This window comes from Sus scrofa, chromosome 4 (assembly GCF_054392235.1).
Source record: "Sus scrofa isolate SSC_HxYL_T2T_F1_AM1 chromosome 4, Sscrofa_HxYL_maternal_Yorkshire_Landrace_v2.0, whole genome shotgun sequence".
Taxonomy (NCBI): Eukaryota; Metazoa; Chordata; class Mammalia; order Artiodactyla; family Suidae; genus Sus; species Sus scrofa.
The window spans coordinates 25,527,379-25,543,686 of record NC_139386.1 but is presented as its reverse complement, the minus strand read 5'-3'; the positions used below and the strand labels follow the sequence as shown (position 1 = coordinate 25,543,686).

Sequence of the window (16,308 nt, the reverse complement as noted above, 5' to 3'; positions counted from 1 at the left end):
CATTCAAAGAAGACAGTTTGGTTTCCTTCAGCTCAGGAAACTATCAATAGAAAAAGTATTTTGTTTGCTTTCTTGGTAAGAAAGAGTTTGAGATAGTAAAGATTATCTCACAATACTAAATAAACTACAAGCCTAATTAGAATTTTAAAAAGTGAAATAAAGTGATATCTTGTAATCTAATATAAATTGAAAGTCACCACCTCCTGGCCAGATTTGACCAAAATCAACATCTCTCATCAACTTTGGCATCTCCTAGTCTTCACTCTCCAGTTTGGGCACTAGTCCTCAATAATAATTTGGACTATGTAACCAAAAACCTATAGATGACAAATTGCTGACTGTAATAAAGACTCTGCCTTAGCCGAACTTTAGTCAGGCTTCCCTGAGTCCTCCTTTTGATTAGGTCTCACCCTTGGGCTCTATCCTTGGCCCGTTTAGTCCAGTTTTAGCAAGAATCCTGTTGGGTCAGTTTACTGAAAATCCCTGCCCTTGATATCTGATCAAATTTCTCATCCATAGGCCCTTAATATCTTATTATTCTAGGCTGTCTTCGGTAAAAACCCTGTCTATTGGGTTCAGCCAAAATCTTGCTACCCTTTATGTTTCCTCTTAGTAATTTTTCATCCACTGATCCCACGCTGCACCTTAACTATAATTTCTCACTTGTAGTCAGAGTTGAGTTCAACCTCTCTTCCCTACTACAAAACCCAACTGTAATGAAGTCTGCTTTACTGTCTTTTTAACACGTGCCATGAGTAATTTCCTTTTACAAGAAAGGAATAAATTTGACGTCGACTTCTTTTTATTCATCTGATTTGTTTTTATAGTGAGAATATAAGAACTACCATTTATTGAACATTTTCTGCATTTTAGCCATCTTAATAACACTTCACATATGCATGGCTTAACTTAATCCTTAAAATAATCCTATGTCTGAGAACATGAATAAGGCGATGTACTTGGTTGAAGTGGGAGTGAATATGATATATTGGGCATAGAATAGAGCAATGGACTAAAAGAAAAAAAGGGTCTTCCCATTCTAGCATACTGATACAAATTAATTGCTAGTAAAAATCAATTTTGAAATAGATTTTACAAAACAAGTCTACTCTGACTCAGCTTTAATTAATAAACATTAAAATAAAGATCTCGGAGCTCCCATTGTGGCTCATTGGTTAACGAATCCAACTAGGAACCATGAGGTTGTGGGTTTGATCCCTGGTCTTGCTCAGTGGGTTAAGGATCCAGCATTGCCATGAGCTGTGGTGTAGGTCGCAGACGCGGCTCGGATCCCACGTTGATGTGGCTCTGGTGTAGGCCAGCAGCTACAGCTCCAATTAGACCCCTAGCCTGGGAGCCTCCATATGCCATGGGAGTGGCCCTAGAAAGGCAAAAAAGACAATAAATAAATAAATTAATTAATTAATATCTCATTTAAGGTCCTTTATAGTCATTTGAATTCCCAAGTGTGTGTTAATCCTCTCTTTGCATTTTAAAATAATGCTTAAGAAATATACTTTAATGCCACAAAGCTCTAAATAAAGAGATGTTAATATAATTAAATAATATTTTGGATAAGATTAAAAATTAAAAACAATATATATTAACTATGGTTTCAAAAACCCATGTATCCATTGACCAGATTTACTGAAGAGAGATACTGAACATGGAATATAAAGTTACAAATTTCAAATGTTAAAATCTCCTGAGGCAGAAGGGGGTATAGGAGACTTGAATATTAAAAAAAAAAAAAGTGATATAATATCTATTTGTACCTGATATAAAGACATCTTGTAGTAACCTTCTTCAATATTCATGCAAAGATAAACGACAATATATTTCCACATGAAAATGTGTACATGTATGAGTTTACATTTATGTACACAACCAAACATCATATACAATACATTCACATATTTATAAGTATGCCAGACGTTTATGAATAAATAAGACTTGTTTCTATGTATATACTAGCATCAAATTTTTTTAAAAATCAGACATATTTTAGACTCTTTAAACAAAACTATAGTATATAAGTGAAATTATTCTCAGTTGATTCCAACACTGTGAGTTATAGCTTGGTTTAATGTATAGCTTTTGGCCAGTCATGTTAGCTGTGGTTGAATACATATAAGTATATATTTTTATTTTCAATGTGAATATAATTTTCAATTCTCCACACAAAAATGTTTAAAACACAATTTAAAACTGAATGTTTTAAATGAAAATATATGCAATGAGTGTGAGTAAAATATAAAATACACTTAATTTATGAAGCAAATGCTAAAAGAATTTGACAATATTCGCATACAACTTAGACTGAAATTAACTGCCTATTATTGGCTTTTCAGATGTACAAATAATTAATACATAAACTCATTTTTTAAAGATTTTTTTATTTGAGGAGTTTCTGTCATGGCTCAGCAGAAATGAATCTGACTAGTATCCATGAGGAGGCAGGTTTGATCCCTGGCCTCTCTCAGTGGGTTAAGGATCCCCCATTATGGTGAGCTATGGTGTAGGTCACAGACATGGCTCAGATCTGGTGTTTCGTGGCTGTGACACAGGCCAGCAGGTACACCTCCGATTTGACCCCTAGACTGGGAATTGCCACACGCTGCAGGCATGACCCCCCCCCAAAAAAAAGGTTTTTTTATTTGATACTTCTGACATTTCCTTAGTATTTCCCTTCATAATGATAGTACAGAGATAATGTTGGGAAAAATCTATTGCAGGATTTACTAAAACACACAACTTGTAACCCATTAACATTCTCATAAATCAAAGAAAGCTTTGATTTTCTTTACTTTAACATATCTCTTACTTCTCTTAATGATACAATAATACCAAAATATGGAAAACCGAACAAAGAAATCAAAAAAATTTTTGGCATTACTTACTTTCATAATGAATCTTGAAACCATTATTGGAACGGCTATTGTCTGTTGTAAATAGAAGGTATATAAAATTACTGCTACTAAATAGAAACTGGGGCACTTGTGTGCCATTGTAAGACCCAAGCAAAGGTGACAGAAGATTTGGCCCATCATGAACTTCCAAAACATCATAATTCAGTTCAGTCTGAAATCTAAAATTAAGAAACACAAGAATTATTTATTAGAATAACACTACATAGGAAAATAACACTTTAGACTGTTATTTAAAATTTTTATGAACTTATTTATAATTTTTACCAGTTTTATACATAATGTTTTAAGCTTTTTTAATATCTTACATATCATTTAAGTCCCCATTATTTGAGAATATCAGTTATAAGCTCTTATTCCTATGGACAATTTTCATTTTAAAATATATGTATATTTGTTGTTCACAAATAAGATTTCTTTCAAATGCTACAGATTACCTTCAGTAAATAAATGGCCTTTTCATTAACCAACCATATTTTGGAGTCATCTTTCTTTAGTTTTCATCTTTCTGTGGGAAACTTTGTGATTTATATTTATCTTCAACCAGATCATCAGAATCTCATCTTAATAGCATATATATCTCAAACCTCAGTGTAGGTTACTTTCTCCAGTATATTGCCAAAGTTTATTGTGCCTTTTGTGACACTAATCATAGCTGTTTGCTTGTTTGACAGCTGTTTCCTTTAAGAGTCTATCAGCTTCAAGGGCTCAGACAGTGTCTATTTTTGTTGATACTTTGCATATAAATGACATCCCGTAAATATTTCTTGGATAAATGAAGGTATGAATGTATTTTAAAGACAAAAATACCTTTCTTTTCTCTAGGGTTTGTATCATCTTTACCATGAAACCAAAAACAAAAACAAAAAAAACAAACAAAATCACTCAATATACTGGACACTTCAGTACTAATCATGTATTTTCAGTCTTTTCAAATGTATCTTCCAACATATTTTTGGCAACTAGTTATATTCAGTACACATTTTTTTCTTATTTTCTTTTTAGCACTGCATTCATAGCATATGGAAGTACCCAAGCAAGGGGTCAAATCAGAGCTGCAGCTGCTGGCCTATACCATAACCACAGCAATGTAGGATCCAAGCCACGTCTGCGACCTATACCACAGCTCATGTTGATGCCGGATCCTCAACCCACTGAGCAAGGCCAGGCATAGAACTCATGGATACTAGTCAGTTCTTAACCCACTGAATCACAAAGGAAACAACTCAGTACACTTTTAAAAATAATTTTTAATTGAAATGTCTACTGATTTTTGGATAATGATTTCGTCATACTTAACAGTCTTTTCTAGTATTGCAATATTAAACTACATTATTTCTCAAAAATAAACAAAGCCAAAGCAAAACTCAAAACCTGGTTAAAACAAATTGAAAGGGATATTTAAAAATTAGAAACTTAATCTCACTATAAAATCTCCAATGTGATTATAAATATGGCACATAAGTAGTCAAAATAAAGTGTATTATTTAAAGCTATTTAAGAGGTACAGTTGAAATATTTTAAAATTTATTTTTTATTTATTTTGTTTTTTTCTTTTCTAGGGCTGCTCCCTGACATATGGAGGTTCCCAGGTTAGGGGTCTAATCGGAGCTGTAGCCACCGTCCTACATCAGAGCCACAGCAACACAGGATCTGAGCCGCATCTGCAAATTATACCACAGCTCACGGCAACACTGGATCCTTAACCCACTGAGCAAGGCCAGGGGTCGAACCCACAACCTCATGGTTCCTAGTCAGATTTATTAACCACTGAACCATGAAGGTAACTCCCTGAAATATTTTAAAATTTATATCACTGTTACATCCTATTAAGTAATACATGTAGTAAAATGAATGGGTTTTATAAGTTTATCTTACTTTCATTTTGCGATCTGGAATATATCATATTTGTCTAAAAACAACTTTTCCAGTATGTGGCTTACAGGAGGAAATGTATAGCAACACAATGTGTCCTTTAAATAAATGATCAGGCAATTGCGTATTGTGAATCTATTATTTGGTTCTTTTGTAGCCAGTCTGTTGTATTATTGAAATTGGAGTTTCACTTTGATAGCTAGTCAGATGATAACAACCAAATTAAAATGCACAGAGGAATCAGGAATTACTCTGAACTAAAACATGAAGAGACTTGGTTCTTAATACAATAGCAATATTAAATAGTGATATAAGAACATTGTTCAGTAGGAGTGAAACTTTGAAAAGAAAATAATCACAGATCTGCCCCAAGGAATCATAAAAATACATTAAAATAAAAAGGGGAATAGGATAGTTACACAATAATTTGAATTTCTTTCATTTTGTATTTTAAGATAATTGTATAAATGTCTCATGAAATGCCTCAATCTAGTGATCATTTGTTTACGACATTGAAGTTATTGTTTATCATAAACAAATGTTATAGAGCCACTAGATGATCTCAAAAATGAAATTTAATCTAATCTTACTCAATTTGTATTGTCTTTTAAAATGTTCCTGGTGTAATCCAAAACCATTCTGACCAAACTGAAATAGTTCTCGTTTAAAAGTTGCTCTCAGGAAGACTGATATTGATGGCTTGTGGTCAAAGATTTAGGATTATTAACAGTAAAAATGAGTTCAGTTAGGAGCTACCAAATACTGACAGAAAAATTAAGAACTGAAGGAAGAAACAAAACAAAAGTTTCTCTGCAAATCTGAGAATAAGACTTTATTGTTTGGCTATGTTAGAAGAGAGAAACAGTTTTTTAAAAAATGCATATGCCCATTGGTGATGTGGTTATTATTTTGCATTTGATAGGAAATTGTAACTCTTAGTATTTCATTGACAGGCTACTAGAGACAATCTCAAGAAGCCAACTAATGGCTAATATATTTGTAATGTTTTTCAGAGGGTTTTTTTTCCTATATATTAATTCTAATCAAACATTTGAGAATATAGGAAAATGCTGCAAAATAGCTAATCAGCCATCTTTTTTTTTTCTTTCTTTTTTTTTGGGGGGGGGCTGCCCTTACAGCATGTGGAAGTTCCCTGGCTAGGGATTGAACCCAAGCTGTAGCTGCAATGTATGCCACAACTGCAGCAATGCTGGATCCTTAACCCGCTGCGCCAAGCCAGGGATCAAAGCTGGGCCATGACAGGGATTATGTCAGATCCTTAACCTGGCTGTGCCACAGCACGAACTCCATAGACATCTTAATTATATGATCTGATTCTTTAAAAGTTCATTTTCATTCAAATTAATTTAAGTTTTTCATGAGTAGTAGAAAGCAAATGATGTAACTCTCTAATAAATACAATTCATTATTTGGAACCAAATTCTATAAAAAAAAAAAATTCTTAGAATGAGAGAAATTACTAGAGTTAGCAACCAGTGTCCTTACAACAGTTTTGGTGGAACTCAAGGGGATTAGTTTTTTTAAGAACATAATTCTTGTTAGATACTTCAAAGATGAGATCTTCTTTTAAAAATAACATTAAGTGGAAAATGAAACAACAAGATATTACAAGGTCAGAGTTCCTGCTGTGGTGAAATGGGATCAACAGCATCTCTGAAGCCCTGGAATGCAGGTTCGATCCCCAGCCCGGCACAATGGGTTAAGGATCTGGCGCTACCATAGCTGTGGCATAGGTTGAAACTGTGTCTCAGATCTGATCCCTGGCCCAGAAACTCCATGTGCCGTTTGGTGGCCAAAAAGAAAATTTAAAAAAAAAATGATATTATAAAGTCACTAAACAAGGAAGTGATATATATATGTGTGTGTATATGTATATATATATACACACACATATATACATATATACATATTTCTGATTGTGACTATTTTATGCCACTACCTAATGGATAAAATCCTCACTTATTTTTAACTTGATGAAAATCACTGTTTACTGTTTTTCTACAGAGCTGCTTCTAATCAGTAACAGCTATTTAAATTGTGCATCACTTTAAAGAAAATAGTTTTCTGATAAAGTGCATGAATATGGACAGCCCTAAAGCAAAAACATCTCACACCCTTAAAGGGTCTTTAAGGAAAAAAAAAAATGGAGCAGACTTTTAAATAATTTTCCCTTCAAATAGCTCAAACTCAAAAATCTTATGGTACTATGTGTGTGTGTGAAGGATAGAGGATTCAAATTCCAACACAAACATTTTAGTTTAGAACATTAAAAGAATCAAGACTTCATTTTAGTTACATAAAGTATGATTCAAAAGAAATATACTGAACATCTGTGCCTTGTTTATTTTAAAATGGTGAAAATACCATCAGTAAATACTTAAAGCATTCTCTTGATTCTTCCAGTGTTTAGGCTAATTAACAAAGAATATATATATATTTTTTAAAGTGATTGGAGGAGGGTAACTTTTTCTCAACACTCTCTCCGCATTTGTTATTTGTTGACTTGTTAATGATGGGCATTCTGACTAGTATGTGTTGGTACCTCATTGTAGTTTTGATTTTCATTTCTCTAATAATTAGCGATATTGAGCATTTTTTCATATGCCTGTTGGCCATCCGTATGTCTTTGGAGAAATGTCTATTTAGGTCTTCTGCTCATTTTTCAATTGGATCATTTGTTTGTTTGTTGTTGACTTGCGTGGAGTTGTTTGTGTATTTTGGAGATATATTTAGGCCCTTGTCTGTTGCATCATTGGCAAAGATTTTCTCCCATTCTGTGGGTTGTCTTTTCATTTTTTTAATGGTTTCCTTTGCTTAAAACTACTATGGAAAATAGTATGGAGGTACCTTAGGAAACTATATAGAGAGAGCTACTATGATCCAGCAATGCATATCCAGCAATGCATATACCCATAAACAACTTTCATTGAAAAAGATACAAGCACCCCTATATTCATAACAGCACTATTCACAATAGCCAAGACATGGAAACAACCTAAATGTCGATAGACAGATGAATGGATTAAGAAGATGTGGTACATATATACAATGGAATATTACTCAGCCATAAAAAAAGACAAACTAATGCCATTTGTAGCAACATGGATGGATCTAGACACTCTTGTACTAAGTGAAGTAAGTCAGAAAGGAAAAGACAAATACCATATGGTATCATTTATGTGTATTATATAAAATATGGAACAGATGGTCCTATCTAAAAATAACAAACAAGCAAACAAAAAATAGAAACAGATCATGGCCAAGAAGAGCAGACTTGGGGTTCCTGGGGAAAGGGAAGGGAGTGGGATGGATGGGCATTTGGAGGGTTTGGGGTATGCAAAATGTTATATTTGAAATGGATGGACAATGGGATCCTACTGTACAGCACAGGGAAATGTGTGTGATCAGATCACTTGGTTGTACAACAGAATTTGACAAGACATTATAAATCAACTATACTTTAGTAATAATAAAATAAAATAAATAAATTTGTAAAAATAAAAAATTATTGATATCAAGGATGTGAAGAAGTTAGAAGGTTTATAATTTACTTGAGTAGGTAATTTAGGGATTAAGAAAAGAGACACAGTTCATAAGTCCTCTCTGGTGATGCTCATGGGAAAAGCCCAAATCTTTGTACTCTGGGAATCCTTTCTCATCTCAGGCCTATTCTGGTTCACCAACAGAACTGTTTTTGTTGTTTTGAACAAAACAACAGTGAAAATCACTTTTAAATTTGACTCTCTTGCTTTCAGCCTAACCTAAAAGATTTGTTTATCAGGAGACAGATAAGAGAATAAGAAAGTGGCAGAGATGGAGTTCTTGTTGTGGCTCAGCAGTAATGAACCCGACTAGTATCCATGAGGACATGGGTTCAATCCGTGGCCTTGCTCAGTGGGTTAAGGATCTGGTGTTGCCATGAGCTGTGGTGTAGACCAGCAGCTGTAGCTCTGATTTGACCCCTGGCCTGGGAACTTCCATATGCTGTGGGTGCGGCCCTAAAAAGACACACACACACACACACACACACACACAAAAAGTGATAGTGTAAAAAATAATATACTTAACAAATAAATGATATTTATAGAAATTATATTTGGTTCTTCTCTATTTACCTAGCATTGCATCTTATGAAAAATGGCAAGGGACGTCCTCTGGTGGTCTAATGGTTAGGACTCAATACTTTCATGGTTGCAGCCAGGATTTAGTCACTGGTCTGGGAACTAAGATCGCACATCCAGTTGCTGAATACTACAGCCAAAACTTTAAATTAAAAAAAAAAAAAATGGGTGGAAAGACTTTTTTTTTCCCAAAGAAGGTAAATTTGGGATAGTCCAATTTAATACATAGCTTGTACAGTGTACATTAATTCGCTTTGGAGAATTCTGAGGATATCTAAATAAGATAGCAGAGAGGCCCATGTAACTGCATGTTGGTAGGGATAGGACATACATATTAAGAACTTTGGACAGAGAAAATAGTACTTTTAAATAAAAGTCCAAAATCAAAAGTCATAAGTGTGGTAGTCTGAATTACCACCATTGTTTTGCAGTCTAACTGCTTTTCAGGTGGGTGACTCTGTCTACATAGGGCTGAAAGATATCAGATATTACTTATTTATTTAATGATGGTTAATGACTATCATAAGCAAACTAGGGAACACTTTTTAATACAATAACGCACTCTGTGTTAATAACAATTTTCTAATGATATTTTATGCTTATGTAGTATTTCTAAATTGAATATTAGTTTTATTAATATTTTAAAAGTTGGGAGCTGGGAGATGGAGAATATTGATCTTTGATTTAGGGGAAAAAATCTTAATCTGTATGTTTGGAAAGAATGGAAAAATTTATCCCCATCCATCCTCCCACATCACCAAGTTGGGAGCTCAAAGAAACACACAGTTAAATTGCTCTGCATAATAAAGTAATAGATTTTTTGAGACTTTATACCCTGCTTATCACTGGAGAGGGGACTAGGGAGTGGGGAAATGAGGATTGACAATCCTGATACAGAAAATACTATATAGAGATGGAGAAGTGTCCGGGTTAAGAGAGAGAACTGGAGAGATAGATGTAATTGTTCCAGTGATGGGAATTACCAGGAAAATTTTAGGACAGTGAAGGTTTATTTATTTATTTCATTTATTTGTCTTTTTAGGGCTGCACACACAGCATATGGAGGTTCCCAGGCTAGGGGCCTATTTGGAGCTATAGCTGCCAGCCTATGCCACAGCCACAGCAAAGCAGGATCTGAGCTGCATCTGCGATCCTTAACCCACCGAGTGAGGCCAGGGATCAAACCTTCATCCTCATGGATACTAGTCAGAATCATTAGCATACAGTAATGTAACCAACTTCTTTCTGAATGTTAATCTTGTATCCTGCTACTTTGCTGAATTCGTTGATCAGTTCCAGTAGTTTTTGTGTGCAGTCCTTGGGGTTTTCTATATATAGTATCATGTCATCTGCATACTTTGACAATTTTACCTCTTCTCTTCAAATTTGAATATATTTTATTTCTTTTGTTTGTCTGATTGCTGTGGCTAGGACTTCCAATACTATGTTGAAGAAAAGTGGTGAGAGTGGGCATCCTTGTCTTGTTCTAGATTTTAATGGAAAGGCTTTGAGCTTTTCTCCATTGAGTATCATATTTGCTGTGGATTTGTCATAAATGGCTTTTATTATGTCAAGATATGTTCCTTCTATACCCACTTTGGTAAGAGGTTTTTTATCGTGAGTGGTTGTTGGACTTTGTCAAATGCTTTTTTTGCATCTATTGAGATGATCACATAGTTTTTGACTTTTGTTAAGTTGGTGTATGACATTGATTTGTATATGTTGAACCATCCTTGTGAACCTGGGATGAATCCCACTTGGTCACAGTGTATAACCTTTTTTAATATGTTGTTGGATTTGGTTGGCTAAAATTTTGTTGAGAATTTTTGCATCTGCATTCATCAAAGATATTGGTCTATCATTTTCTCTTTTGGTAATACCTGTCTGGTTTTGGTATTAGGGTGATGGTGGCTTCATAGAATATCTTTGGGAGTGTCCCTTCATCTTCAACCTTTTGGAAAAGTTTAAGAAGGATGGGTATAAGTTCCTCTTCGTGTGCTTGGTAGAATTCACCTGTGAAGCCATCTGGTCCTGGACTTTTGTTTATAGGGAGTGTTTTTATTATATATTCAATTTCCTTTCTAGTGATGGGTCTGTTCAATTGATCTGATTCTTCTTGGTTCAGTTTTGGCAGGCTGTAAGTCTCTAGAAAGCTGTCCATTTCTTCCAGATTGTCAAATTTGTTGGCATATAATTGTTCATAGTATTCTGTCTGTTTTTTTATTTTTTATTTTTACAGTATCTGTTGAGATTTCTCCTTTTTCATTTATTTTGCTTATTTGGGTTCTTTCTCTCCTCTTCTTGGTGAGTCTGGCCAGGGGCTTGTCAATTTTGTTTACCTTTTCAAAGAATTAGCTCTTGGCTTTATCGGTTTTTTTTGTATTGTTTTTTGGATCTCTATTTTATTGATTTCCTCTCTGGTGTTTATGATTTCCTTCCTTCTGCTAACTTTAGGTTTGTTTGTTCTTCTTTTTCTAATTCTTTTAGGGGGTGGGTTAAGTTGCCGACTTGAGATTTTTCTTCTTTTTTGAGGAAGGCCTGTATTGCTATGAACTTCCCTCTGAGCACTGATTTTGTAGCATCCCATAGATTTTGAATGGTTGTGTCTTCATTATCATTTGTTTTGAGGTATTTTTTAATTTCTTTTTTGATATCCTCATTGACTCACTATTTTTTTAAAAGCATGTTCTTAGTCTCCATGCAGTGAATTTTTTCTCATTTCTTTTCCTATGGTTGATTTCTAGTTTATGCCATTGTGGTGAAAGGATATACTTGAAATAATTTCTAAACTCTTATATTTGTTGAGGTTAGTTTTGTGCCCCAGTATGTAGTCAATCTTTGATAATGTTCCATGTGCACTTGAAAAGAATGTATATTCTGATTTTGGGGGATTTAATGTCCTGAAAATGTCATTTAAGTCTAACTTTTCTATTGTGAGCTGCTTTATATTTTCCCATAGATCTCTTACATTGTTTTCTTTTTTTTTTTCTTTTTTTTTTTTTTTCATTTGGCTCCCTGTCTGCTGTCCTGATGGGTGATTTCCGTTAGTCTATCTTGCAAGTCACTAATTTATTCCCCTGAATTATTCATTCTGTTCTGTAATGCCTTTAACTCAGTTTGTATCTCTGCAAATGAATTGTCTAATTTTTCTTGGCTCCTCCTTACATGCTCTAGTTCCTTTCTAAAGTAATCTGCATTACTGTGTATATTCGCTCTTAATTCCTTCACATTCACCCTTGATTCCTTCAGTATTTTCACTATCTCCTTTCTGAATTCAATGCCTACTAGACTGCAGAGGTCTGTTTCACTGTTTGCTGCTTCAGGTGAATTCTCCTATTCTTTTACCTGGGAATGGTTCCTAAGCTTTTCATTTACCTTATATTTTTCTTTTTCTGTGAGTTTATGGAAACCAACTACTGTATTCCTGGTGGGCTATTTCTATGCAAGAGTCCCCCTTTGTATTTTGTGGTGGGCTAAATTTATTTTTGGTGAGAGAATTTGGATATTTTCCATCTCTTTCGTCAGTGTGAGCAGGCTGTTGTCCCCTTGATAGGGTGCTGAGTGTGTTTCCAGGGAGGAGGCAGTGGGCAGGGCTGGTAATGCCTAGTTGCTAGGCTCTTGACAATAGCAAAGACATGCAGGAAGGTGGTGCAGGCTACTCTCAGTTGCAGGGTATTGGGAAGTGCTAACAAGCCTCAGGCAGATTTAGGTGCCCAGAGCATTTGGCAATGGCAGGGTGTGTGAGTACCCAGGAGAGTGAGAGCAACAATGGGTGGTGTTAGTAAACCAAATAAAATTCTGTTTAATAAAGTCAGTAAATTTGGGTCACACATTCATGAAATGATGTTATTTGACAAAAATTTGATTCTGAATATCTAAGATGCTTTTCAAGCTTCTTTAAAATTACTATGGCAACATAGGCTACCTTGAGCACTGAAGAAATGATGTGTTTTTAAGATCACAACAAAAACTCTGCCAAATTCTTCTAAATGAAACTTTTTTTTTTTTTTTTTTTTACTGTGTAGTCATTATTATGGGCTGAATTGTGTCTCCCTGAAATTTATACATTGACATTCTAACCCCTGGTCCTAGTATTGCAGAATGTGATTGTAATTGGACAAAGGTCCTTTACGGGGAGGCAGTTAAGGGAAAATAAGATTATACGGGTGGACCCTAATCCAATATGACTTGTGTCCTTATGAGAAGATTAGGAAAGAGACATACGTAAAGGGAAGGCCATGTGAAGACACAGGAAGAGAACAGCTATCTATAAGCTAAGGACTCAGAAGAAATAACCCTGTTGAGATACCTTATTCTCAGACATCCAGCCTTTAGAGCTGTGGGGAAATGAATGCTTGTTATTTAAGGCACTTAGTCTGTTACTTTTTGTTATGGCAGTCCCAGCAAACATAGTTATTGGTAGAGTTGTGTAGGTCCTAATAAGGTAGAGTGACCTCATATGAAATACTTAGTGTTACATTCATCAAAACAGAGTGTTTTCCTCTCAAACTTTAACACTAGCATGAATAGATTAGTTCAATGAAGGGACCCTTTTATTAGGGAAGGATCATATATATATATGTATATGTATATATATATACACACATATATATACACACACACACATTTATGTTTACCTTTGAATATACTGCTTACGGGATTTCCTTTTTTATTTTTTTAATTTTTTAAAGAAAAGTTTGACGATTAGAGTAGTCAATAATATAATTGAAAAGTTACATAGATACTTCTATTTGGATTTGGGAATAGTGATTCAATCACAGACCAGAAGATTCATTTATTTACATTTTTAATAGTTAATATTTTATTTTATTTTTTTAGGATATAGATTATTCAACCAGTAATTTTAATTGTCTTAGGGGAAAAATGTGAATGGTCAATCATTAATTCACAGTAATTTGACATAGCCAGACAGCCATTTTTCTGAAGAACTTCTAAGTATAGGTATATGAATAGGGTGTAAGCAAGTACCTTAGGCTGTAATATAGTATCAATTTGAATGTGTTTATAGCACCTTTGCCTTTTGAAATCGAGCAGAGCAGAATCCACAAGCCCTTCAAATTACTGGACAACTAAACTTATTAAGTTAAAGGTCACAGGTTTGTATCTCAGTAATGTGCATAAACACATATATCAAAAAAGGTCCCACTCTCATATCTCATTAGTACTGACAGAGCATTAAGTAAATAGAACATTAACTTGAAAATAGGCTGAAAGGCTAAAAGGGGCCAACTTTCTGAAACATTCAAGGTACAACAATTGACTATTGCAATAGAATTAAACATTAATTTGGTAAGTAAAATAGAGAATGCCGGCTATTTTTTTAGATATATTTTTTTAAATAGAAAAGTATTTGCAGAGACCTTTCAAATGTAATTTTGATAGAGTGTCCGGGTTCTGCTTCAATCACCCACTCACAATTCAGAGAGTCTTTATAGTATCCTGGCCATCCTGGTGAGAGGATCAGTCCACTGGGAGCAGAAAAATGGCCACCACATGGGGCTGAAAAATAAAATCAGAGAACAAGTAAAAACAGAACTTTTAGAACAAGTTGCAGAAACTATTTTTAGTATGACCTGAATATTTAAAAAATGCTATCTAATAATGTTTTGAACGTAAAAGTTCATCTAGTCCTTCTACTATTGAATGATGATTTTCCCTAAAAAAAAATTTTACTCTTTGAAATACGGCTTATTTAGTTACACATGCAGCATGTCAGATAAACTCAAATCTCCCAATTACGTTCCTTAAATATGTTCTTGTGTTTCCATCACTTTCTTCATTTTCAAAGCTTGAAAAAAATATATAAGTTGTTAGGTTTAGTTCCTCTTTTTCATTTACTGATTTAGATTCTGCTACTCCATGATATGAACTAAAACTTTGATCTTCCTTTTTCCAGAGTCTCTACCACAATTTTAAGCCCTCCTTGATTCACTCTCTTCCCTGACTTCTCATCTGCTAATTTCTCTCCTGCTTCAGACCAGCTGTCAGAATAACATCCTTCAAATTACAGTTTCATCATAACTATTTGCTTTCCTAGACAAGAACCTTGACCTCATCTCCCTTTAAGATCAGATTCAACCTAGTTTATCACTTCAAGAATCAAATATTCTGCTTTCCCTTAAACCTGTGTACAATTGAAATCACAATGATAGCATTTTAATCCCAGTAGATACTGATAAGGTATTTTAGTGTAAACTCCTCATTTTGGAGGAAAATAAACCAAGTTGAGAAGAGAGCAATTTGTCAAAGTCATAAGACTCTAAAGTCTCAAAAAAATTTTCAAGTCAGTTTTTACAAAATGGGACCTCAAAACCAGTCTTCTTCCATTATTTCCAGCGTTGGTAAATGAAACTACCATCCATGGAGTTGCATTGCCCAGAAAGTTAAAGTGGTCATATTTCATATTTCCATTATCCTATTTACTCCCACATCCAACCCATTCTTAAACTCTGTTGGCCAGATTAGTTTGAATTACCATAATCTCAACTCTGGAGTCAATTCTCATAATTGACCCTCTTCATTGGCCTCCTTAAATACACTTACTCCTCTATGCCATGGCCAGAGTGATTTTTTTAAACCACAAACACCCTAAAATGGCTTCTTTCTGTGTGACCAACAAGGCTCTGGAGGATCTACCTATTGCCTTACATCCTAGCCTATATTCCAAACTTTTCTCCTTCACTTGCAGCCCAGCTACCTTAACCTGCTCTATACCTTCAGGAAGTACATAAAGGGGAAAAAATGGAGAAGAGTATTTGAACTATTGAAAATCATTTGGAAAGAAAAAAAAATCAAATGTATACTGTACCAGCTTTTTAACACATTAGATAGAGACCGTTTCCAATGACTTACCATGTTATATTTTTATTTTCTTTAAATCTTTCCGTTTAAACTCTCTCTTATGTGTTTATATTTTTTGAGTTGTTATTTGTTTGTTTCTGCTCTGCCGTACAGAATTTCTAAAACCTATTGCTCCAATATTTGCTCTATATTTTTCATTTAAATCAAATAATTGGATATAACCCAAATAAAATAGGAAATATTTAATAAATTGGCCTAGGAATCAAGCATTACTATAAAATGTCCACTTGAGAAAAACATATCCTATTTGAAATTTCCAAAATTTGCTATTTGTAGGAGAAAGAACTTGCATATAAAACTAAATTTTCTTTCTTAGGAGAATTAGATTTTGTTTCTTAAATGGCTTTAAAAGGAAACTATTTTCATGAGGATTATTTATTCTTCTTTGCTATGATGATTCATAATTAGGTATCCTGTAGGGTTATTATGTTTTTCAAAAATAAAATTATGTGTCTAATGGTCACCTAAATTACCATATTTAA

The 16,308-nt window shown here is 34.1% G+C and overlaps 1 protein-coding gene across 5 annotated transcripts in view; it reads right to left on the bottom strand.

Annotated features, from left to right (window-relative positions):
* CSMD3 (CUB and Sushi multiple domains 3) overlaps positions 1-16,308 on the bottom strand; it is a 1,221,352-nt gene that overhangs the window by 417,861 nt on the left and 787,183 nt on the right. For all 5 annotated transcript variants that reach the window (XM_021090582.2, XM_021090584.2, XM_021090585.2 and 2 more), the window contains 2 exons: positions 14,326-14,464; positions 2,901-3,088 (listed from right to left, as the gene is read on the bottom strand). In XM_021090582.2, coding sequence (XP_020946241.2) covers positions 2,901-3,088; positions 14,326-14,464 — 327 coding nt within the window. The remainder of the gene's footprint in view (positions 1-2,900; positions 3,089-14,325; positions 14,465-16,308) is intronic.